At 37.0% G+C, this 27974-nt stretch overlaps 1 protein-coding gene across 2 annotated transcripts in view; it reads right to left on the reverse strand.

Annotated features, from left to right (window-relative positions):
* LOC136857100 (leukocyte receptor cluster member 8 homolog) overlaps positions 1-27974 on the reverse strand; it is a 297050-nt gene that overhangs the window by 106830 nt on the left and 162246 nt on the right. For both annotated transcript variants that reach the window (XM_067135497.2, XM_067135498.2), the window contains one exon: positions 23124-23456. In XM_067135497.2, the coding sequence (XP_066991598.1) occupies positions 23124-23456 (333 nt within the window). The remainder of the gene's footprint in view (positions 1-23123; positions 23457-27974) is intronic.

The following is a 27974-nucleotide window of genomic DNA, read 5'->3' on the forward strand; positions in this document are numbered from 1 at the left end:
GATCGAACCTGTCAAGTTGGAATCAGAAGGCCAGCGCCTCAAATGCCTGAGCCACTCAGCCCGGCGGACTTACGGTTTTATAGGAGGAAAGTGCCAGCCGGGAAAACGTAGAAGGGGGGTCATTGCACAGAGTTGCAATGCACACGGAAGCAAGAGACTTCCCCTCGTCATAGGGAAGCCACAATGTTTTAAGGGCGCCAGGTACTTTCAGTGCAAGTACAGGACATCTAAAATGCATTCAGTACAGTAATCCAATGAATAAAGGACTTGCACAAGGAAGCCAGCATAATTTGTCCTCTTCTTTGAATCGCGCGGGTTTTATTTTCTTTCGATCCGTGATTTTATGCTTGCCAGTGATTTATTCAAGTGCATTATTTGAATAATATAAATGCACCTTGTTGGATACATTTCGGGACTAGATTTTTCCAAAACATTTGAAAGATTTAAACTGTGAATCAAGGTGATTGCATATATTAATGTGTCTTCGAATACTTTGTGATGCAGCAAGGGTTCGCATTTCTGAATTACGAGATAAGTACTATGGCGGGAAATCGTACAAGGATAGCTGAGTCACTGTACTGTGTTTGAATGCAGATGGAAGTGAGAGACTTTCTCCCCTCGTCATAGGAAAGTTTGATAAACCACGATGTTTTCACGGCATCGGGTACTTTCCGTGCAAGTACAGGACATCCAAAATGCGTTCAGTTCAGTAATCCAATGAACAAAGAACTTGCTCAGGGGAGCCAGCTTAGATTTCTCGCCTTTTAATCATGCTTCTGTTTTCTTTCGTTGCGTGAGGTTATGTTTGTCAGTGAGTTATCCAAGTGAATACTGTATTGTGAATTTGAATACTGTAAATGCACCTTGTTGGATACATTTGGAATTATTTTTTTCCATGGCATTTCAAAGGTTTAATCTTTGAATCAATGTTAATTGCATGCAGTACAGGTCTTCGAATATTTTTTGATGTAGTAAGGGTTGGCATTTCTGAATTAAGAGTTGGCAGTTAATTCAAAATCACGTAATCCGAAGTCCGATTTTTGCATCCCAACGACTTCGAATTAACGACGTTTTACGATACTCTAAAACAATATATGAAAAATGTCAACAAACAACAAAAACTTGTAATCAGGATTGCACAGAATATACCCCCTCCTCCTCAGAATGCCCTTGCAAGTCTCCCCTGTATCCCTCCTACCCTCCTCTCCACTGTTCCAAGCGTTAGCCCTCACTGCACAAAAAGCAGTACACAGCACGCTTCCAGCAGGAACATGAATAACCAGTCCGACAATGAGAGAGTAAGTCACAAAAATTCTTAAACTTAGTTTGAATCTAAAAAAACATTCTCTAACATTAGCCCTTTCTTTCTTTCCTTCCAGACATGCCAATCTATTACGTGGTCCATCGCAAACAGTTCACAATTACAACAGCAAGGGATGTTCTCACCCAACTCAACCACACAATAACAACCAACAAGAATGAATATACCAAAAAGACACTAGACCCAGCTCCAAACTAAGAAGTATTTATTTCAAAACAGACATGTTTTAACCAATTTTATTCACACTACGACACAATTGGATTAACCATTTACAACTGACCTGTCTCGAAGTGGACGAAGTTCTATTAAAAAATGTTAAAATATAAAAACAATACAAGTGAAGATAACTACAGACATGAAATATTACCATATTTAATATGCCATCATGCACATTTTATCATTAATATAAAAAATTGTACATTGTCTTAGAATAAGTAATTTATTAAATAGACTAGCTGATGTACCCGTGCTTCGCTACGGGATTCTCAAAAAGACTGACTTGGTGGTTTTCCTAACTGAATTCAACATAGGTCAATATAAAAACGTCAGTAGGAATGTGGCAATTGAAAGCAACGTTTATCACATAAAATACTCAATCAAATGAAAAACTGCACACTTTTTGAGAATTAAATTTCAGGCCTTCCCCTAAACTACCATTTTTCTCAGCGTGAATACAATTATGTATAGCCTATATTGTAGAGACTTATTTCTCGTCTTTGTCTACCGATTTCCATTATGATACGACCACTAATAATATAAATATTTGAAAATTAAATTTTAGGCATTCCCCTAAACTGCAATTTCACTCAGCGTGAACACAATTATTTATGGCCTAGATTATATCGACTTATTACGCCGACTTTGCATATCGATTTTCATTAAGACACGACCACCAATAACAAATATTTGAGAATTAAATTTCAGGTCTTCCCCTAAACTACCATTTCACTCAGCGTGAATAAAATAATTTATAGTCTAGATTGTAGTGGTTCATCACCCGACTGTACATACCGATTTTCATTAAATTCTCCTCAGCCGTTTTCTCGTGATGCGTGTACATACATACAGAAATTACGGAAGTGTAGAAAATGCAATTTCTTGTTACTGTGGACATAATCGATACAGAAATACCATTCTTTTCAAATTCTGAGCAATGTACAGACAAAACTCTTATTATATATATATATATATATATATATATATATATATATATATATATAAAAATATAGATTTATTTAGTTTTTAAAATCTTTTTGATATTCTTGTCACTGTTAATGTTTTACAGCAGAAGATGATCTCTAGGAGACTGAAACTGGAACTATAGTAATTTTTTTTTTGGGGAATTCAGTAGAATTCCATTATTCTGGCATCCAACAATCCCAAACGCCCGATGGTCCGGCACCGTTCCACGATGTTTTTATGTTTTTTTTAAAATGTTTGTGACAAAGCGCACGGCACTGTTCGAAATCATCCGGAAGTGTCCACTACGGGTCTGCTATTGTTAGACACAATTGGCATTGTTGGCTGTCACCATACACAGGTTCAGTTCATTGTTTTGATCGCGAGCACTTTTTGCTACAGTATTTTTTTCTTGCGATCTAGGATCCGTATTACAGTAGTGCAGTAGTGTAGTGAACATACACATCAAAGTGCCCTGTGAAAGTTTTCTTGGTATTTAAGCAGCGAAAATGTTCTTGAAACTGAAACCTTCTTCAAGTTTCAAATCAGGAGAGAAACGTAAGCACGTAACTCTGACCATCAACCAGAAACTGGAAATCATCAAACGCCTGGAGAAAGGTGAGAATAGAAATATTTCGTTGAATGAATTTAATATTGGCTCGTCAACCATTTACGACAAAAAAAAAAAAAAATGAAATTTGCTTCTCAATCGGTAACAACTGAAAAATTGGCTTCCAAATAAACATTAAAAAAAAAAAAACTGGAACAATTAGATAGCTTCTTTTAGAAAAAAATCAAATGTCGTGCTGCCCTCCAAACGTAACCCAGCCAGTGTGAACATTTTAAATTTCTTCACATTCGTGTCTGTCATAGTGGAATTCATCACTTTCATCTCAAAGCAAGAGCATTTGCTCAATATCACTGCTAAATTACTTTGTTTACACTTGGGGTTTATAGCGTGGAAGCCATACTGCTTCAACTGCTGACCACACGGATAACATGTGCACGGGCTACATGAATTCTACAATGTCATGGAATACAACATTCCATGGAAATGTGGTGCTATGTTGTAAAATAAGGCCAATAGATGGAAGTATCTATAAATTTCTCACGCTTATAAACGGTTGGCACAATCTGTAATAAACACACAAACTTGGATGATGCTTATAGGTGATTCACGCGACTTGCAAATAATTATCTTGATGCTTATAAGCAGTTGACACTGGGAAGGGATTAAACAGCAATGTTCTAGGTTAACCTTTGAGGTTAACTGCCAAAGTTTACCATGTACACTGAATATGGTGAAACAAATACCAGAATCTGTACTTACAGTGTACTGAAGAGTACTATATCTTCTGTAACTGGTGTTTCATGGGCATAAAACAATGGATAGAAATAGTTAATTACTTAAAAATCACTGAGCAGACTCACAACACTCCAACTTCTATTACTAGGCAAAGTCTTCTTAGAAGAAACTTGTCAGTTCAATTCTAGTAACTTTTGTCTGTGTAAATTAGGCATAATGTATCTCCTTACAAGCTTTGAAAGCATTTTTTTTTTTTTAAACTATCCAAAGCATTGTTTACAGCAAAATGAAATACATATAATCAAAATTTACTGTATAAAATTTCCACTTCAAATGCTTTCTTTTGTCGCTTCTGGTTATATGGTTTCACGATATTCTATCCTTAACCTATTAACCAGGTCGTTTCCACTGAGAAACGAACATTTGTAGCGGGGAATATATTTTGACTGAAAATGATTGAATTCGTTTCTGCCCAATTTGATGATTTGGGTGATGAATTACCTCGTCACGCCCTTTATGCTTCCGTGAACGACGGAGGAACTCTTTCCGCACATTGTGCTTCCGCGAATGGCGAAGGAACTTGTCCCGCACATTACGCGCATGCCTTCACGGAAGACGAGTTATCTAGCCTGCCAGTTTTGACATAAATATGTCTTATGGCTGGTGGTCATCTGAAAATTTGAGTTACGGAAGTTAGCGTCACAAGAGGAGTGACAGAAGTGTAACTCTTGCAGGCTGTGATGTAAGATATGGATCGATGGTCATACAGTGGTTGGTGGTTATTTGAATTTAGCAGTCGTTGACGAATGGCCATGACCGAGAGACATGTTTATGATCATTCAATTTTTTTTGTTTCTTTTATTGATTGAAAAAATATTTTTACATATCATCTTAAGCGGGATGTTTCGTCTATTTTTTAGACATCTTCAGCCGCTGTTCCTTATTCCTAAGATCAAAATAGCCAGGATCCTGGGTTTAGTTTAATAATAAACTACTTAAAATGGTTAAGCTGACATGAATTGTTTTAACTAAAAAATATTTTTATGTGTATTATATATTCTGTAGAAACATCCAGCTGGTGTAAATTGTTATGACTAGTATGAAATGAAATGGCGTATGGCTTTCAGTGCCGGGAGATACCAGGACGGGTTCGGCTTGCCAGGTGCAGGTCTTTTGATTTGACTCCCGCAGGCGACCTGCGCGTCGTGATGAGGATGAAATGATGACGAAGAGAACACATACACCCAGCCCCGTACCAGGGAAATTAACCAAGGATGGTTAAAATTCCCGACCCTGCCGGGAATCGAACCCGGGACCCCTGTGACCCAGGGGCAGCACGCTAACCATTTAGCCATGGAGCCAGACGTTATGACTAGTGAATTGTGTTTACATGTCGTATACATAATAACATTTAGCTTGCATACAATTGCTCTATCTAAAACAGGGTAAGTTTACAATTACTGTACATCTGATAGAACATGACCGATATGCATTACAAACTTATGATATTGGTTAGTTTGGGTTATTTAGTTTGTAATATCCAATGTGCATGCTCTCACCGGAACCTTCATGGACTCTAGTGTCACCTTGAGAATAAAATTGGGTAGTGTTCTTGTAAGATATGGAGATAAAAATTATGTAAAATCTTGCTGCCTGTCGTGTGGGTTTGAAGAGGGGACTTCTCAAAGTCGTCGTGACATTTGTTGTGGTCTTGTTGCTTCTTTTAAGGGTTGATATTGGTGGACTGAGAGTGTAATGAAATAAATGTGTCTTAGTCGTGATGTTTGTGTGAACTGAAGTGTAAAACGGGGATGGTCAGCTGGCTCTTACTCACCCCCTCGCCTCTGTTGTGGCTGGCTTGCTCTTGTGACACATTCTGTCCGACTGGCAATGGCTAATTCCGTGTGCCTCGTGTTGTATCTGTGAGTGTTACGCGGAGGGGTATGGGTGGAGGAGGGGTGGGCGGATGAGGTATTGGCCGTTCTCGGAGGAGGGGATTTATCTGTGGGCGGAGCTTTTACATATGGAAACTTATTGACGTTTTGGAACATGTTTTCTTTTATTTTTAACTAGCTGATTTACCCGTGCTTCGCTACGGAATTATACGTTGTATACAGAATTCTAGGTTAGGTAGTGTACACGTTGTGAGCAAGATTGTATTAAATTGCATAGCTCTTAACGTTATACTAGAAATGCGACTGGGAAGTTACCAAACATCTTTTCTCATATGAATACTGGGTTAGAGAATATTAATTCTAATGGTAGGCCCACTTGCCTACCATCAGTCACAATCAGGTTGGGGAGTTTTCATTATAATGACAGGGACTCACTCTCCACCTGCCTTTTCACATCTTCAGAAAAACTATCTTCGTGGTTTCCCCAACTGAAATGAACATAGGCCATTACAATGACGTCGTAGTAATGGCGCAATCAAAAGCAATGCTTTCAGATGAAATACTCGATCAAATGAAAAACCACACAATATCTCACTTTTAACGAACAGTACTACACTACACGTTATAATTCTCATGTTAGGTCCGTATTGAAACGTACGTAAATACAAAATACGATACAAGTGTTATTTTTTTAATATCCACCTATACAATACAGAGAGATCTTTTTTAAGAATTAAAAATTATTATAAAATGTTAAGGGACATGTTTCGCCCATATTAAGGGCATCATCAGCCTCAAACTCAAACCTGTATGGTGAAAAATCAGGATCCTGATAAATACAACTATACTGTAGACAGCCGAATACTTTTCCTTGCTCCTACAACTACTTAAAGAAGACTTATCATAACACATTCGACTTTCACACCTTCAAGCCAGTTAAATAAGACTATAGACAGCTGAACAGCTACTTAAGAAGACTTGTCTTATCTTAACATACAAAATTTTTTTTTTTTTTCTTATCCTCCAACAGGAGTTATCAAGGAAACACATTTCAATTTCATTATAAAGATTGAGCTTTTATTGCTCTACCCTCAACAGGTTTTGGGCGCATTGACTCAACGCTCTGCAAAATATAATTTTGTGAACTTTGACATGCAGCTTGATACTACGATTTTAACCAAGGACATTCTGATAATTTTTTATATTTAGACTATCGCCTACATTGATATCCTCTTTTTACGAGTTGTAAGAACAATCAGGATCCTGATTTTTCACTAAACAGGTTTGAGTTTGATGATGCCCTTAATATGGGCGAAACATGTCCCTTTACATTTTATAATAATATTTAATTCTTAAAAATTGTATTGAATAAGTGGATATTAAAAAAATATCACTTGTAACATACTTAGTACTGCACTACCAATCTAACAGTCCAAAGTTCTGGAGCTCGAAAGACCAAGCCGCAGACAGGCGTGATCAGTGAACACTCTGTCTTTATTTGGCGGGGAGTGTCATAGTGGAGAGTCCCAGGGCAAAAACTATGCCCTTTTACTAATCTGTTTCCTAGGAGTACCCGATGAGTCGGAAAATCTCAATTCACTACACTGGTGGAGGAATACTATCCGACTTGGAGGCAAATTTTTCCTTCGAGGAATACTATCTGACTTGGAGGCAAATTTTTCCTCCAAGGCAGAGGAGAAACCCTCTGTTCGCTGCTGATTTGAAATTAATATAGAATTTAATAAAAGTGAAGAGGAAGAAGCTTTTCTTAAGAAACAGCCCTTTTCAGAGTTGAATTTTGAGTTTAGTGAATTGTGGTGCTAAAATTTGGAACAGGCCTAAATTCTAATTCTAGCTACTACTAAGTGAGCCTCTGCCTTACATGTGCACACTGCTCATCCTGGTCATCCTTTTACGTGTGTTTTGCAACAATTATCATCCAATAGAAGAATTGCTTATGCTGGGGTGGGTTTGTACGTTCCAGAAACTCCTACCTGATATGGGTATGGTATTATTGAACTTGTGGTATGCTTGTGGAATACTTGAGTATGTAAGCTGAGGGGGTTGTATTTTAATTTTGAACATGCCATATTATTTATTATGTTGATAATGTGACAATATTTAGAAGTTTCTTGAGCTATTCTTTAATTTTTCGGGTAACAAGGTCTTACAGTATGTACTTCTTGACACATTGCCAAATTTAGTAGCTGTATTTTCCATAGTAGTTTATAAGAGAACATAGAAATAACACAAGAGCACTTTTATTTTATCGTATTTATTGCCAGGTGTCATGTTTTCAGGGAGTGATGTTACATTTGAGAGGGCACCTTTTATGTTAAACAGGTATTTTGTCATTTAACAAATACAGTTCATTACCTTGGTGGCACATATCCTTACAAAATCATTAACCATCCTTTTCTTTTGTCTGTGGTAAGCTGAGGCTTGCTCATTTTTTGAGTACATTACTATTATTAATTACTGAGTTGATGACCCTCTATGAATTCCATTGAAAGGGAATGTGTAAACTCTGAATTCAGGATTAATCACCGTAAGTTCCTTCAGTAGTAAACATTCCTGTTTGAGTAATTGTGAATTCAATTATGAATTTCCTCTTCCAGCATTATAGCCTATTCACACTTTGGTTGTGAATTTTCTCTTGGAGAAAGTACTCCTTCCAGCTTTTGTTACTGCATGGAATGAATGTAACATGCATCTGTGGAAAATTGGGGATTAATTACTTAATTGATATCATGTGTGCCATATCTATAAAATGCAGCTGGTTCATAAAGCATGAAATGAGTAGTTCAATGTATGTTCTGCTACATTTTTATTAACTCATTGCAGACCGTGGACGGCGTTTGCTCCTATGCTGCGGGCTGTGGACGGCGTAAGACGTTTAACGTTCCGCGCGAAACAATGCTGTTTATATACGTCATCTATGCATTCTTACACCTTAGTCAGCATTACTAGTTGTAGCAGGAAGTTTGTTGACCTTTTTGAGATAACTCTCGCGTTGAGTGGGCTCATGTTTATCTTAGATGTTTTAGCAGAAATATCTCAGCACTTCCTCGTGCGTCAAGACTGTACTTGTGTTTCCAATGCAGTGTGTGTCGTTCTTACCGAGTATAGTATAATGGCTTACAAAACAAAGTTTCTTACAGAAGATTAATTATTCAATATTGTTCACAATGATTATTCTGGTGATGAACTTATTCCTGAAATAGACTCAGATAGTAAAAGTGAGAGTGACGAGGAAATTCCGATAGGCCTATAGAGAAAAGTGAAGTGCCTGATACATTTCATCCTAGTTATTGTCCACCCGTTCCACCATTTACAGAGAATTTAGGTATAAACGTTCAAATAGAAAAGCAGGATATTTTGAGTTACGTGAGTATTTTCATGAATGACGAATTTTATGAGTATGTGTGTCAGCAGACCAATCTATACGCAAGTCAAGTGAGGTGCCCCAGCCTTTCACAAAAAATTCAATAATGCACTCGTGGAAACCGATTAGTCCAAAATCCTGATATAAAAATGTACTGGACCAAGGACCCTGTTTTTCATACTCCGATATTTTCTAATACAATATTCCGAATACACTTCCTTCGCATTCTTTCATTTCTTCACTTCGGTGACAGTAATCATTATGCCGAAAATACAGACAGGCTGTATAAAATTAGACGTATTTTGAAACCTGTGATACCAGATTCACACCCTAAATATTTACTAGAGGTAAGCACAAAGTATCATTTTCCTAACATTTATAGTTTAGGAGTAATTGTAAATTGTATTAAGTGATGCACGTCAAGAGGGCCGGGCATGAAAATGGCTGGTCCAGGCATTCAAGTGCCCCGCTCAGAAGCAGGTACTGAACGTGTTAATGTAATGGAAGGGATGCAAGTTCTTAATATGGTTTCTTAGGATTTTAACAACTAATGTTCATAGAGACTTCCTTTTATATTTTCTTGTATCATGTTCACCTAAGGTCCATTTCAGTTTTAAGCAACCTGGTGAAGTTAAATTGAAAACTATTTCAGAAAGTGTCCAGGTGAAGGTCAGTTCACATGTTATCAGAATTGACATGCTACTTTTCAAATTTAAGTTTATACATTTTAATAAGTTGTTTTATTTCCAGTTTAATTTAAATATTTCCCCTGTTCTGGTTATTTGAATCAGGGTCCAAAATCATACGAGTACATTTATATACACTAGGGAATGTGAATATAATTTTGATGACTTGATGAACAAACTATTGTTGGCATGTACTGTAATAATTCTCTTTGCATAACAGCCAAATTTTGTGAGCTGCTCACCACCTTCATTTATGTTAGGCTTCTATTGTAAAAAAATACCTGCTTTCATAACCGACAACTCTGAACACTACAGCTTGTATGTTCCTGGACTGCTACTAATATACTGTAAGGTCGTTTATATGATGATATATTTTTATTTAATAGCTTTTGTTGTACTTGCATGTTGTTTTTGATCTTTTATCTTTCATCAGCAAGTTCAGTTTTGTAAAAGCTTTTTTTTTGCTAGGGGTTTTACGTCGCACCGACACAGAGGTCTTGTGGCGAGTTTTGTAAAAGGAACTGATCGTTTTTTACTCAAGTGTCATATAGGCATATTATTAAAACTGTTCAGTATTAAGACTCTTAAAAAGTACTGAATTTGATTCTTTTTGCATTTTTAATTGTTCTTCCTAATTATTACGGTATATTACTAATTTTGCTTCCGATATGCGCGCCTACGAGAAAGAATATTCGTAGAATGTAGGTTAACCAGCATATTTTTCAATCATCGTAAGGAATTAGCTTCATCTACTATCCACTCGCGCTGGGCCCAGTCGCGTGACGTCACGAATCGTATTGCCAAGCCTTGTTCTCTAGGTGCCGGACAGATAGAAATTATGGAAAAGTAAAAAGTGCACTTCCTTGTTACTGTGGACATGACCGATACAGAAATGCCATTCTTTTCAAATTCTGAGCACTAGAAATTATGGAAAAGTAAAAAGTGCACTTCCTTGTTACTGTGGACATGACCGATACAGAAATGCCATTCTTTTCAAATTCTGAGCAATGTACAGACAAAACTCTTATTTTATATATATATATATATCTATATATATAAAATAAGAGTTTTGTCTGTACATTGCTCAGAATTTGAAAATAATGGTATTTCTGTATCGGTCATGTCCACAGTAACAAGAAAATGTACTTTTTACTTTTCCGTAATTTCCGTCTGTCTGTCTATCTGTCTGTATGTCTGTACACGCATCACGAGAAAACGGCTGAAGAGAATTTAATGAAAATCGGTATATAAAGTCGAGGGATGAGCCGCTACAATCTAGGCTATAAATTATTTTATTCACGCTGAGTGAAATGGTAGTTTAGGGGAAGGCCTTAAATTTAATTATGGAATATTTATATTATTAGCGGTCCTATCGATAAATACTATATAACTAAAGTTATATATAATTCAATTTCCAATCATTTATGTCTTATGCATTTTAACGTACCGGCTCTGATAACATAGATATTAATGAATTTGTATTTTTGTTGCTAAGTCCATATCAACACCGAGCCACGAGAAAGTGGGTTAACAGAATTTAATGAAAACCGCTATATAGAGTCGGAGATAAGAAACTACAGTCTAGGCTGTAAATAATTTTATTTTCCCAGAGATGAAATGGTAGTTTAGGGGAAGGCGCCTAAAATTTAATTTTCAATACCAGTACCTATGTTATTGGTGCTATCGAAAAGTACGGTGCTACATAACAAAAGATGTAGACAATACAATTTCCGATCATTTATGTTTCATTCAGTTTTACTGTACCGATTATGATAAGAGTGGTATTTCAGAAGGCCTACAGTATCCAAAGCGCTTAACACTGATCAACAATAACTTTACATTGACCATTGTTTGCTGTGATGTTCTTCGTTTCTTATGGTGCCGCTCAACTCCGATAGATGGGATTACTACTGCGTACCGAGTATAACAGCCTGACTGAACATTGGCGGGAAATAGCTGGGAAGTTGGAAAACTTTCTTCTTTAGCATGACATTCCTCTGGTTCATACATTTTCTGATACTACTGGTACGTAACACACTGGTTCATCATAGCATTTGAGCAATTCAGTCCCTACTCTGAGGCACTGATTGGAATGAGTAGTGTGCATATTGAACGGAATAATGACAGAGGAGTGTTCATGGCAGTCTGCGACCTGGTTGTTCCAGCTCTGGAACTTTGGGCTGTTAGATCGGCACCGTAGTACTGTTCGTTGAAAGTGAGAAAGTGTGCGGTTTTTCATTTGATCGAGTATTTTATATGATAACATTGCTTTCAATCGCTACATTCCTACTGACGTTTTTGTAATGACCTATGTTGAATTCAGTTAGGAAAACCACCAAGTCAGTCTTTCTGAGAATCCCGTAGCGAAGCACGGGTACATCAGCTAGTATTTATATAAAATTGTGGGATTTGATTATATAAAGAATTTTTAGTCTCTATAATGTAATTTAAATTATGGTTTCTGTTGAAAAACTGGTCTATGAAAATGTCGACGTTTTCGTATTCGTTCATCAATTTGCATTTTTTAAATTCTCTTTAGTATAGTTAAATCTTTAGGCGTAGGGACGTGGCGACCCCATCGCCCAGTGGGAAACCACTGCAATCAGCCAACCGAGTATTGGCGGGAAAACCATACCTCATTGGGTTAGGAGGAAATGCCAACCCAGAACCCTGAACATCTGGGGTTGTCCCTCTGCGGTTAACAACCGTAGTTGTAAATCGGAGCTTGCTCCACCCAAGGTTAACTACCTTCGAAAGTCAACCATGGAAAGGTCTTTTAGGAAAAAAAAAAAAAAATACCGTCCTGTCCAAGAAAGCAGGAGAAGTCTACATCGGATTCGGTGGGTAGCCACCTTGAAGGCATCGAGTCGGAGCGTTGGCAATTGCCCGCTCCTGTGCCAGCGCATAAGAACAGGATCAAACAAGATCAGATCAACTACACTGCAACTTATAATAATATTAATTCTCCACTTAAAGCAGGAAAACTAAAAAACTTGACGGACGAATTAGATAAACAGAAAATTTTAGTAGGAGGACTCCAGAAAAATGAGAAATACTACAGGAGAACCATTCGAATCTCAAGGCTACAGACTTTACAATGGGAAACCTGGACTAAGGGTTATGAAACAATGTCCCCAATCTGGAACTGGGTCAATGTGAAAATAATAGATTCGATAATCGTTTTTCAAGCCATCTCAGCTAGAATTGCAACTTTGAGTTTAAAAGCATCGAACAAAATTTATACCATCATAAATGCCCATGCCCCTACTTGAAAAGAATTTTCCAACAAAGACTAGGAAAGAAGTGGAAAAGTTTTGGGATCTCCTTGACCAAACTGTAAACCAAATAAATATTAACAACGTTAAGATCCTATTAGGGGACTTCAATGCCCAACTCTGAAGAGAAAAGAAATACCGAGATATCATTGGGAAATGGGCTCCACATAAACATACGAATATGAATGTTCAAAGACTTGTTGAACTCTGCAGAGAACACAAACTAATCTTGAAGTCCACCTACTTCAAAAGGAGGCCCAACAAACTTAAAACTTGGATATATCCTGACTGGAGAAAAGAGGAATGGCAGCTGGATCACATATTTATGGACAAAACCTTCCACAGAGAAATCTACAATGTTAAAGTATTAAGAGGTTCAGATCATTACATAGTCAAAATTAAGTTCACACCACTAAAAAAGAAACCAAAACGCAATAAACGAAAGAGGAACTTTGATCCACGTCAATTAATTAGAAATGATAAATACAGTAGAACCTCGATAATTTGAAATCGGTTAATTCAAAATGCCGCGTAATTAGAAGAATCTCTTGTTCCCCGAAACACGAGGTACGGCTTTTCATGTTATTTAAATTGTTTAATTCGAAATAGGGATAATTCGTAATTCGAAGAACAACGTCGGTCCCAGTATTGAAAATCAGACTTAATTCGAAATTGTCCTTCAATTTGTTAAAAATAATACTTTACGGCGTAATTTGAATTTAAAATTCTCCGTGCCACGATAGAACGCGCCTTCGGGAACTTATATCTTTCCGCACTTTCACTTTTAGTTTGGTGTGTCTACAGCGTGCTTCAGAGTTGCCAAGTTCTACTGAAATCATAGTTCTTTTGTATTCTTCTAGTTACTAATTTTACTTAAAGTTTTAGTGTGCAGTTATAAATTTATTAATACTGTGTTTTAGTTTATTGTTATGATATTTTAGTTTAGGGCACGTGTGTTCCTTTTTTTGTATTGCGATGGCTAAGCGTCAGTATTCTTCAAAGACACTCAGCGAGAAATTGAAAATTATAAGGGAGGCCGACAAAGGACAAAAGACGAAAACTGAAATAGCTAAATAATTTGGAATTCCTGTGTCCACACTTTCTACGTTTTTAAAAAATCGTGAGAGCATAGAAGCTCAGGAAATGCAGGGTATAAATACAGCAAAACGAATGCGCATTCGAGGAGCTAAACACTCCGATTTGGAAGTACAATTGATCGAGTGGTTTTGGCATGTTCGGGCAAACAATATCCCAGTAGATGGTGAGATTATTAAGGGGAAGGCGAATGAACTGACGCTGAAGATGGGTCTTGAGCTTCAGTGTTCGAACGGGTGGATTCAGCGTTTTAAGGAACGGCACAATATCACGTGGCAGGCAGTGTGCGGAGAAGCCGAATCAGTGAACACTAGTGATGCAAACAGTTGGCGAGAAAACGTGGCTCACATAATCAATTCATATGCACCGAACAATATCTTCAATGCCGATGAGACTGCATTGTTTTTTAATGCCGAGCCCAAACAGACTTATGGTTTTAAGGGAAAGAAGTGCCATGGCGGGAAATCTTTCAAGGATAGGGTCACAATCCTTCTGTGTTGCAATGCGGACGGAAGCGAGAAACTTCCTCCCTTCGTCATAGGCAAGTTCGAGAAACCGCGATGTTTTAAAGGCATCAGGCACTTTCTGTGCAAATGTAAGTCGTCTAAGAATTCCTGGATGACAGGCAAAATTTGAGGAGTGGCTGGTATGTCTTGAGCGCAAAATGGCATGCCAGGACAGGAAAATACTTCTGTTGTTGGATCAGTGAGCTGCACACAAACATAATCTAATTTTAAAACATGTGCGTCTTTCTTTTTCTGCTGGCCAACACTACGAGCTACTTGCAGCCCCTAGACCAAGAAATAATTTCTTCTGTGAAACGTGCCTACAGAAAGCGACTGGTACGTTACTTTCTCCGGGAAGTTGCTAGAAATATTCCGGCGGGAGAAATATGCAAGTGGAATGTAATTGATGCAATGCGGAGTGTGACAGTTGCCTGGGACTCTGTTCCTTCATCGATCATCGAGAACTGCTTCGTCAAGTGTTGTTTTGGTTCGTTAAATGAAGTAGAAAAAGAAGCAGAAGAAGACGACAGCAATGAAGATGAATGGGAGGAGTTACGGCAAAAGTCCGATGTCGGTATGACTTTCTCTGAATACATCGCCATAGACCATGCGGAGACAAGTTCAGAAGAGCGGGATCCCGCCATGATGATCAGCTGTGATCACGTGACGCCAGAGGGAGATGCAGCTACAGCTGATGTTGAACACGACGAAGATACGGCGCAGGCGGCAACTATTCCGTCAAAGAATTACGTACTTGCCGCTCTCGCCGTGTTGGATTCAGTCATAAGTGCTAGTGATGCTGACAACGCTACAATTAAGGCTATGGCCTACATGGAGCAGTTCGTAGCTAGTATCTATAAAAAAAGATGAAGCAACCTCTCATACACTCTTTCTTTAAAAGGCAATAAGCCTAAAGTGTGACAAAAAAAAGCCCTACTGGATCATTAAACATTTGTGAACTATTCAGGTACTGTACATAGTTATCTATTATTCTTTATATTTGTTTAAAATGTATGTCTGGGGTTTTAATGTTTGTTTTGTTGGTGTAATGTGTTTCTAATTTGGACAGCCTAGCTGGCTCTCCTGTGCAAGTGCTTTATACTGCACTTAAATCCAGTATTCTCCCATCACCGAGAGAACCGAACCTGATGTAAACAAAGAAAAATGTGTATCCGTATATATCCATCCGCGGTCTAAACGCTGATTGGAGAATACCTGGGCTACTCCCGGACACATGGCAGGACATAAACCCCATTAATATTGATAGCTCCCCATCGAATTCCATTTCTTTCGCCAAGTTGTTTCTAACGAGTCCCTTGCTTGAAATGTTCTGAGCAGTCTTGAAACTGTCGTTACTTCGTTAGATTGCGGCGATTACATCAGGATTAGCTTTACATATAGTCCTCTCCGTGTAAGGACGTACCCTAAGGGTGCAACCTTACCCTTTCTCCCCTGTAATATTAAGATATTGATTAACTTTTCTTGCTGTTGGGTCTTTTTCAGTGTCGGTAACCATACAGTTTAGGGACCCTACTTGCCGATACGACGTCTTACATTTGCCGTTAATCTGGCACATTGGCAACGTTCAATCACTGCTCTAGCGTGAAGTGCGTGTTGCCACCGCATCGCCGTTAAAGTCACTAGTGATACATTTGCGAGAATATTTAAAGCATATTTTCTTTTTCTGTGGGATTGTAAATCTATTTGGCTAATGCCAGGTAAGTAGGATTGTGGCATGTTCGGATAATGCATTTAATAACATAGTTTGTGTGAAATGATGAAAGTGCTCAAATACGCCAGTCTCATGTCTAGATTTACCGGTACATGAAATAACTCTTGCAGGACGAAATTTTGGCAGTAGAACTTATAACATTATTATTTTCAAATCCGCAGTGAACTTGAAAGATGACCTAAATTCCGTTCACGGAGCTTGGCACATTAGTATTCCTATATGTTTCCTGATAAGCTTGAAGATATAACCAGCCTGCAGGCTGAAAATATGCCCAATAATCTCTCTCCTTACTGGTTACCGGTATTGAAGAGAGAAGGAAATATTTGCGCAAAAGAAAGGGAAGTCATTGGATGTCTGGAACTTTCGAAAATCACACTGCAAAGACTTATTAAATAAATTGCATCGTTTAACACGCCCCTCTTTTCAAGAATATGGTTATAGTACGCCTACTGTATATCAAAATAAAGACAGATAATTTAAGTGAGAAAGTGTGTTTATTTCCTTAATTCCTCATTGAGGAGATATTCATAATTATCTTGATTTATTTCATCTTATCTTTTATCATTTACTAGGGTAGGGAAACATTCATTATCGGTGTTTACATTGAGGTTAGTTTGTTATGGTTATGTCTGATGATTTTAATATGTAACCAGACAGGTTGGCAGCAGTGATCAGCCTTTACAAAAAAAGAGAAAAGAAGAGCATCGGGCGGCGATATTTACTTTCTGGGGTATTTCCTTACGTGGCAATTACTATAGACTGTTGCCGGATACCACTGACGTCAACATGTACAGTAGTTGACAGGCAATTGTGATGCGGATTACGGCACAAATTACACTCACTGTCCGAGAAAAATAAACAACAATGAATGATAAATGGTATAACGATATTTAACATATCAGAAAAGAAAGGTAGATTTGAATTTAGGGCCGAAAAGTAAATACGTAATAAATCAATAATAACAGCGCATATAAGTAAAACTTCACACATTTAATATTATAATCAAGTAAAATTCTAGCGAGGAACTTAGAAGAGGCAATATTAAAAAATAAAATGTACAGTACCGGTACTTTACCTAATCAGAATATGATAAAGGACGAACGCCTTCAAAGTAAGTGCTTCTTCGATTTCCCAGGTGTTCTTACCAATCCTTGGTGCAGTCGTTCGCTGTGCGCGGTATTAATGCTCCACTCCGAAAACACAAGTGAACTCGGATGTCAGTTTCGCAAATCCTTTAAAGCTAAAATCGGCTATTTCTTACAAAATTTTTGAAACACATTCAATGCAAGATTTCCCTTTGCGATGTTTAACGAACTCAACTCTGTGATCCACATTGCACAAGAACAAGTAATGTCTCGCTCACTCACGCACTGTACTGCTTGCTTCCCAAGCTCACAGCTTAACAAAATGGCGGGTCAAGCATGAGCGAATGCGTCCCTTGTGCTCTTCAATTTGAAATGCTTGTTTATATTAAATAACATTGAATACAAATAATTTTTTGTATATTTCTCTGCCTTAAATTATTTGAGGAATCATATTTCGGACATTTTGCATCTAGGATCGCATTAGCCATGATGTGGCTAACGAACTAGTTTCCTGTCTCCGCGTAGGTGTCCCGCGGCAGCACTAACCAATAAACGTTAACCCAAGCACGTGCTTATGTTTACATCACGAGTGGTTCTCTGGGTGAAATCTGCATAGGTTATAACCTATTTGCTTAAATTGCGTCGTGCATATATACAGTAGATTACCGTACTCGTTGTCTTTGAATCGTGTTTTATTTTTCCCGGGTGTGAGGTTACGTTTGACAGTATACGGCCTTATCCAAGAGCATTATTTCAATAAATGCACCTTGTTAGATACTTTTTTCCCTACGGCATTTGAAAGGTTTAACTGTGAATCAGGGTTAACTTGTACAGTAACGGGCATTAGAATTTGTAACACAGCAAGGGTTGGTACTTCTGAATTGCGAACCGGCGGTTAATTCGAAATCATGTAATTCGAAGTCCAATTTTTTTTTGAGTCCCAACGACTTCAAATTAACGAGGTTTTACTGTATAGAGTCACACAAACCATAAAACTGCGAGATAACTTAGAAGAACTGGTTCCAATTCTCAGGCAACAAGATGAAAATTTAGCCACATTGAACACACGTAAAAGACATGCCTGATGGACCTCAGAATGTGACAAAATTCATGAAGACATCAGGCATGGTTAAAATTTCATACACACAAAACAGAAGAAAGTGCAACCAACCTCAAAAATATCAGGAAAAAGTTCACACAAATTATCAGGCAAACCAAGAGACAATCACAGAAAGATCTAATCAACTCAATAGAAGAAAACTACCACAAAACCAATTCCAGAGACTTTTAACAAAATGTTTGGAAGACAAGTACAAAAATTTGCCCCTCCCACATTCATGCTGAAAAGTGAGGATGGAAAAACAACACAATGACAAGAAAAATGCCAAAATCATGGCAAAAGCATTCATTAAACTTTTGAATTGTGAAAAACCCCAGGAACTTTTAACAATTAATACAGGCACACACATCAAAACCCCGCCTGAACTCAAACCCCCCAACAATGCAAGAGGTGGAAACAGCACTCAAAGAGTTGAAAAATTATAAGGCATGCGGAGAAGACCAAGTTTTCGCAGAAATGTAGAAATATGCCAGTGATACAGTTCGAACATCCTTACACATGGCCCTAACAAAAATCTGGATAACAGAAAAGTTTACTGAACATTAGACCACAGCCATAATCAACCCACTCCACAAAAAAGGAGATAAAAGCAATCCAGACAATTACAGAGGTATCTCTCTCTTAGACTGCACATACAAGATTTTCTCCAGAATCCTATACAGGAGTATCAGAGAGCTACTAGGGGAAGAATTAGGTGAATACCAAGGAGGCTTCAGACCTTGGAGAAGCTGTGCAGAACAAATCATCACTTTAAAATTAGCCATGGCATATTACAAGAAGCAAAACAAACCTCTTGCAACAACCTTCGTGGACTTTAAAAAAAGCTTACAACTGTATCCACAGACCTTCAATGATGAAAATTTTAAGAAATTTCAGGCTCCATCCTAAATTAAGAGTGATGGAACTCACCTTAACCAACAATAAATCAAAAGTCAAGTTCAGAGGGGAATTCTGAGCCATTCATCATAAAAACAGGCTTAAGACAAGGAGATTGCTTGTCACCACTGCTGTTCAACTGTGCCCTGGAATATATAATGAGGGAATGGTACAAGAGTAACCCAAAGAACATCCAAATTGGAGAACCCAAAGACAACATCAGTTTAAACTGCCTAGGTTTTGCCGATGGCCTTGCTCTCTTGTCCAACAACATTCAGGAAACCAGATAACAAGTTATATCACTACAGGAAATAGCACAGAAAATTGGTCTTGGAATATCTTTTGAAAAGACAGTAAAGATGTTTACTGAACCACCACTCATAAACAAAATTGCCATAGGAAACCAAGAAATCAAAATTTAAATATCTGGGAGAAATCATAACATATAACCTCAATGAAAAGCCAGCATGGCATAACAGAATAAATAAACTGACCAGAGCACAATATGTCACCAAGAATACTACAACAAAAAAGGGCCTGTCAATAGTAACAAAATTAAAACATTACAAAACAGTCACTCAACCAGAAATAATATAAGCAAGCGAAACCATCTTCAAAACAACTAACTCTGCACAAATAGACAAAATACTCAAGATAGAGAGAAGAATCATTACAACGTGCATCAACAAATCATACCAGAAAGATGGGCACTGGAGAGTAGCTTCTAATGAAACAGTCTACAAGGAAATAGAACCAGTAATGAGCACAATCAGAAAGAAAAGCATTTCATTTCTTTGGACATCTAATCAGGACACCAGAGAACAGGATCAGGAGAATAGAAAAATTATGGAATAGTAAATGCAACATTAAGTGGATTACAGAAATCAAGGAAGATATGGAAGAACTACAAATTATAGCGGAAGACCTAAGAAACAAAACCGACAAAATCAAGAAACTCACAAACAAACTAGACTGCAAATCAGAATCAACAAACAGACAATAGGAAGGGTGATTTAGAAGAAAGGAGGATAAGATCAGAGAGAATGGTACTGGGCTGACAGGAAACTGAAAAATTCTTTGTATAAAGTTGGCTAGAGTGGTCCAATGAAGGCCATAAAATAATAATAACAACAATAATAATAATAATAATAATAATAATAATAATAATAATAATAATAATAATAATAATAGTTAAATCTTGTTCTAAGGTCGTGTCATAAGTGAAGAATTTCATTATGGTCCATATTGACAACTGATCACTATCAAAGGGTAGAGAAAGGTCCACCTATTCAATACCATGTCCAGTTTCTTTCATATGCACGCTCATTGCCGAGAATTTATGATTTTTGTTTGGATCATAGTGTTATAAGTATCACGTTGAGAAACTTCATCCTATTTGTCCTATGTATGAGACGAAACATTGGGTACAGGTGAATTTGTAAATCTCAGATCCTGAATATTGGTCTGTGTTGGAGTTGACTCTATTGTGATTTAGGAACATGCTTTGGTTGGGCAAGATTTGACATAATTTTAATCTCCATAATGCAACATACAATATCTTACCAAAAAGCTACACTATTTTACTCCCAAGGTGACACACAAGTCCATGAAGATTCCAGTGAGAGCACGCACATTGGATATTACAGACTAAATAACCCAAACCAACCAATGTCATCACAAGTTCTTAATGCAAATCAATCATGTTTTTATCAAATGTACAATAATTGTAAACTTACCCCTTTTTAGACAGAGTAATTGTATGCAAGCTAAATGTTTTTATACATAGGACATGTAAACACAATTCATACATAACAATTCACATCAGCCAGATGTTTCTACAGAATACTGTATACACAAAAAAATATTTTTTAGTTAAAACAATTCATGTCAGCTTAACCATTTTAAGCATTTTATTATTAAACAAAACCCAGGATCCTGGCTATTTTGATCTTAGGAAGTATGCACAGCAGATGAACCCAAAGAATAAAGACTTCTCTACCATCACTGCCTGACAAAAAAATAAGCACCCAGGAGTGGTCCCATATTATCCCATTTTGGTATACATGCATATCATTGATGTGTGAGTAAATGATTAGATTTACAAGGATCTGTAATGTGAAGAACACCCACCAGAGTGCTACCTGAGGCTTTACAAGCTTAACAGGATAGAACAAATTATTGACACTTGTCTTCAGACTCACCAGGTTTTTTAAATGCAAAACCGAGGGACATTTAGCTAAACTCTTTCCAACTAGAGAATAAAGTAAGTGTAAACAAAACCACGCGACTGACTGCTTCACACTTCTTTCCTTCTTCATCTGCCCATAAGATAGTCCATTTCTAAATTTAAAAATACAAGTTGTTTCTGAAAGTTTGAAGTATGAAGTACTGCAAAAGTTTTTTATCTATTGAAAATTATATTATTGTTCCAAGCTTCTGGTCAATAACTTCAATATATGATATCTGCTTAAGGAAATTCCGTATTTATCGAGCACTCTTCCTCACTCGTGAGATTAACAACAAACTAACAACTTTAAATTTTATTTTAAACCCCACTTGGAGTGATCAGAAATACTTGTTTTTCATCATTATTCTAAAGATCAAAACTGTCTACGAAGTTGTAGCGGTTGGATGTACCGACCCTAATGTAACTGCACAACAGGTCTACTTGAAAACCTCCAGGTGGAGGATTGGGGCTGTGTTGTTTTTAAAAGGCAGCCTCAAGGTTGAAGAACATGCAGCAACTATCCTTTTCTAGCTTCTTAACTTTGGCTGCTGTTCTTTGTCTAACATTGGAAGGTGCAATAAGACAGTAAATTTTATGGACAAGAGTTTGTCTCAAGCAGTCTGTCACAATACGTTGTGCTTCACTATACCAATTTGTTATGCGAGAGTGGAACTTTGCCAGATTGGTGTACAGTATTCTGCAGAAGAGAAATGCACAAGAATACTTGTCTGTACCCCCCATGCATAACTAGTAAGTTTCTGGATAATGATGTTCCAGGCCCATACTAAATATGTTGTATTTGCAGTAGGTTTAGAATGAAAGAATGAGAACCAGATTTACTCCCAGGTACAGAGTATCACAATGGGGGAAAATTGTTTTTAAATTGGAAACTGTTAGGCCTACTGTAGGTTCTGTTTGAGACTAACAATGGATTATGGTACAGATAGTAACAAAGGTGAGCGTAGAAAAGGCACATTCCTTATAGAATTCAAAACATACTGTTCTAGAAGAGTTATCAAAATGCACAGAAGAAGAAAGCCCACACTCAAAACAATATAACAAGACATTCACATTCTTTCAATCTTTCTCAGGTAATATGAAACAAAATATTTTGTATATAATCTATTTTGAATCTATAAAGAAACTCCTTGTAAACTGTCAAGATTACTACTGAAGATGATGATTTTCACTAACCAAGATTTTTGCTTTGCTAACATTATACCACCAAATGGGGGCGATATGAACTCATTTGTTTAGCAAATGTGATGACAAGGTAATACCAATGCAAAATATTTTTAAAAAATTAACTTTCATGAATCTCAATCTAAAAAGGTGAAAGAGTTGAAGAAAATAAAAATTTATCTTATAATTTAAAGACAGTATCAGAAATGATAAAAGAACACATTAGAAAAAAGGAAAAATATAGCAAACATACCTCCTCCTCCTCCGTCTTGCTGGACTACGAGAGCTATCACGAGAGCGTGACCGTGATCTTGAACGCCGCCGTCCCCTACTTCCGCCTGAAGGAGAATGGGACCGTGATCTTGATCGGGAGCGAGAACGAGATCTTGAATGAGATCTTGAACGTCTGGGTGTTCTGTAACCTGTTCTCCCACCCAATCGTGATCCCAATGCGGCAGACAAGCCTGATTTCTTTGGACGAGCAGGAGTTGTCTGCTTTGAAATAGATAAATTATTTCCTGGACTTGAATCCACTGCTGACTGGAATGTCTTCTTCACTTCATTTAACTTTCTATCATTATGTACACTGGGGAAGAAAAAAAAAAATCCATCAGATATCTGCAAATATTCAGTGCAAGTATAGAACGGGAAGTAACATGTTCAATCTCTAGCAACCACATTTGAAATATTAATCAATATACATTTCAATGAACAACATTAATCAATCATATATATGTTAATAAAATTGTCAGAGAATGTAGGCCTACTGTGTTAACTCTCATATCTCACCACTGTGTACATATGCAACTCTAAATTATAAACTGAGGGAGAAAACCTTGCATATATCCTGCATGGGTTTTTCTTCATTTGTCAGTATAAATAAGACAAGCTACATCCTGCGGTATGCATACCTGCTTTCAGCTCAAGATCTGTCTACCCTAAATTTCCCCAGGTTTTTCTTCATTTGTCAGTATAAATACAAGCAACACCCTGCGGTATTCATACCTACTTTCAGCTCAAGATCTGTCTACCCTGAATTTCCTCCTATCTTACTTAGTTGCAGCAGCTCCCTCCCCTAGTTGTAAAAAGCGCACAGATTAATTCCAGACCTTGCAATTTCAGTATAATGTATGTGCAAGACTTATAACATCGAGTTCAGAATACTGCGATACCGTAATATGCTTTCCAGCACGACTTTACTTATAGGCGAGTTATGGAGAAGCAAAGTTTAACCACTAGTTTTAAAATGAGAGATTCAATTTACGGAGCAACACTGTAATTGTGCCATGAGCCAAGAATTTAATGCGATAGTTTAATACATCCTACTGGTGAAAACAAAAAGTTGCACTAGAAAAAGTGGAAAGTTTCACAAGGTTGAAAATGAACTACTCCACTGGAAATGCAAATGGTGTTTTACACAAAATGTACAATTTAAAGCAAATGAAATGCCATCAAAGCAGGATAACAGCTATACCTAGCTGAAGGTGAGCCATGCAGTGAAATGGAATTGGAAATGGCATGCGAGCATATTCAGCTACAAGTGGTATCCTACAAAATTTACAACACTTTAGTTAACTTTCTATAGCATGTAATGGAGCATAATAAAATGCAATCACTTCAGCAAAATCGTAAGGCTTTATTACTTTCAAAATATATTTTAATTCTAATCTCAACAAACTTACTTCCCACATAACTTGCACCCCGAGTTTTAAGCTCAAATACAGAAAGAAAGAAAGAAAGAAAGAAAGAAAGAAAAAAAAAAGATATACTTGAGTAAATAAGGTAAGTGGCCCTCAGGTAAAGTGCACGTTCCTAGGTTAGGGTTATCAGATGCTTCAAGTGGAATGTAGGACTTAAAACACTGAAGACTGAGCAGGTGAAGTTAGATCTTACACCATGCACTGAGCATTTTGGTGCGTTTTCACTTTTTTTATACAAAAATAACTGATAACGTTACTTAGTCACAAACCTATTTTGGACTCGGCAACGTCTGAGCTATGCATGCATACCTTGTTTTTCAAAATTGGAAGAAAACTGCTAACTTTTATAATTAAATTTAAAAAACTTGTTTCTACTTTCATTTTTTTAAATTTTCATAATGGCTATTTATTAAAAACATAAACAGTTAGGTATTCACACAACACAATACATTTATGAAACATACATTCTAATTGTTGAGAAATGAAAAAAATTACATCGATTGTAGAAATTGGCTCTAGTCGTCAGCCGCACGAGACCATGCAACTATGAAGTTGCTTCCGTAGTACCGACTTAGTATCATAATAGAATTAGGTTCTGATGATGTGTTGCAACCTGGTATTTTTTTAATGAACTACAAGGACTGCAGAATGAGTTCCAGCACGTTTGTAGTACACAGAAGTTGATATATAAGCACTAGAACTCAACGCCGCACGTCACTTGTTTTCCACGGAACATTACCATCGACGTACGGCGCACGTCTTGAAGGTGTTAAAGCTCTAGAATGTAGGTGTGAGAAATTATACACTGAAAGCACAACACATGGAAATAAGCAATGATGTCAACAATGGCGGTGTGAAGACGTATGTGGGTAGTGCTCCAATTAAAATGTATAATTTACATGGAGGTTATACGATCTCGATAATGGAAGACTGTCGACAGTGATTATTCTGCCAACTTAGCGAATGCTACCACCTTTGAAATGTGATTTTTCTTGCAAGGTAGACTTTCAATTGTTGCCGCCAGGTTGGTGTATACTCCATGTTACTAAATTTACTTTCCATTGCATGCAATGTATTTCTTGCCGTTACAACTTCGTTTTCAATAAACATTTCAGTTAAATAATAAGAACGCACATTAGGAATTACTTAGGAGTATCTCATAAACCTAAATTACAATGAGCGATTGCTGTGTGTAATCTGAAACTCCCAAACAAATCAGATAAATGTGATAAATTACAGTGTTCTGAATGCAAAAAAAAAAAAAAAAAAACATTGCATGCTAAATGTGTAAGCTTGAAGAAAGGGGAAATTGAGCACCTTAGAGCATAATATAGATGTTGATTCCCATAGGGAATCTTTATAATACCAATATAAATGGTCCGTTATTGGACATTATAAATTTTCCAGCTAACTCATTCCTGGTTGCTGGCAATGTCATAATGTCCAATAACGGACCATTTATATTGGTATCACCTTAGAGCAGTCTGTGGCCAGTGGAAGTGTCCAGAATGTTTTTCTTGTACAGATGAGAAATCCAAAAATGAAGACACAGAGACTTTGAAGGAAGTGTTAACAATTCTGAAGGATGTAAGAAAGGAAATGGTGGATTTAAGGAAAGAAATTCAACAAATTAAGGATTCGCAGAAAATTCGGAAAAGGGAAATGGGCAGATCTTTAGAAGTACGTCATGAAAAGCTAGGCAGTAACTCTGCTATGATTGCTGAGCATGGGAGAAAATTTGACTCGTTTCTACTCATGATCAAGTCCTTGAAATATGAAAATAATCATTTGAAAGAAAAAAAAAGGAAGAAAAAAAAATAGATTGAAAACTTAAGTGAGAGGATTACTGACTGTTAATAATATTCCAGGGTGATCGCTTAGAAATCCATGGAGTTCCTCATCAACACAACGAAAATGTGAATGAAAAAGTGGTGGCTGTTGGTAATCCCATCGATATAAACAAGAGCCTTGTCCTACTCTTAGGAAACTGTTTTCAAAAGCTAGGCAAGTCAGGATTTCCAAAATTGTGAAATACCTCTGGATCAGGAACGGAAAAATTATGAGGAAAGAAGATGGCTCACAAATAGTTAGAATTCAAGACGAAAGTGATTTAAATGTTTAAATGTTAACTTCACTCTGATATTTGTTATCAGAATGTCAGAGGTCTCAGATCAAAGACAAACTTATTTTATAACAATATGCTGCGTAATTCTAACAAGCTTATTGTATTAACTGAAACATGGTTCCATAATTCTATTTATGATTCAGAAGTGTTTGACGATCGCCAGGACAGAAATATACAACTCGCTAGTAAGAGCAGAGGTGGGTGTTGATTGGCGTAAAGAATAGTACCATCACTGAAAGAATAAATCTAGCTGAAGGAAATGCTGATTCACTATGGATTTCATTCCTCAGTCACAATGTAAGATACATTATTAACATAGCTTATTTTCTACCAATTTCAGATCTGACAGACTATAGTTTCTTCTTTGAAAGTCTAAATCAAATCAGAGGTATATTTATATCAAAACGGGTGATTTTCATTTAGCTGAAATAGCAGGCAGCAATTATGATATGAGTGAAGGTAGCAACAAGGTTAAAGAAGTCCCAAAGTATTTACATTTGTTTAATTTAAAATCAATTATGTACGGAATAAAAATGGAAGAACCCTTGATCTTGTGCTTTGAAATATAGATACAATTGATCTGAGCGAAGAATCAGCGATACTTACTTCCATCGATCAACAACATCCTTCTTTGTTAGCCTCTATCAAATACAGTAGACGTCCACTATAGCGAGTACAGCATATAATGAGAATCCCGCTATAACGACAATTTTTGCCGGTCCCTTCAAAATTCCTATATTAAACTGTTGTATATTATCCTTTGGTAACAGCGAAAGCCCCATCACTGACGCATCTGTTATTACGAGCGATTTTTTCCATTACTGATATTTGTGCACCCCAGCGATTATATTGCATGCGATCGATCTCCTTCGGTATTGTTTCCTCACTATGCCCTCTAGAGAGTTCTCTTGTCGACATTCGAAGGCGATGTCGGAGTAATACCGATCAACTGCTGTTCCGTAAAGAAAATTCAAAATGAAACAGACCTTTTTTCCATAATAAAAGCATAAATAACATGTCCGATAACAGTTAAGTCTACAAAAATAAAGGCTGAGGAAACGATCGCTTAATTTTAATGTTAAATAATGCAATTAATTAAGGATGGAATACACCTCAAGATATGGCAGATTGCATCATTGATTTTAGGTTTTAGTTTCTATTTTCTCACATCTGTTTAATTTCAGAAAGGCTATTATCATGAAAATTTATTGCGAGAAGGGTATTTTCTACTGGGGCTAGAATCATGCAAGTATTCATGATAAATATAGTACAGTTAAGT

The sequence above is a fragment of the Anabrus simplex genome, chromosome 1 (assembly GCF_040414725.1).
Source record: "Anabrus simplex isolate iqAnaSimp1 chromosome 1, ASM4041472v1, whole genome shotgun sequence".
Taxonomy (NCBI): Eukaryota; Metazoa; Arthropoda; class Insecta; order Orthoptera; family Tettigoniidae; genus Anabrus; species Anabrus simplex.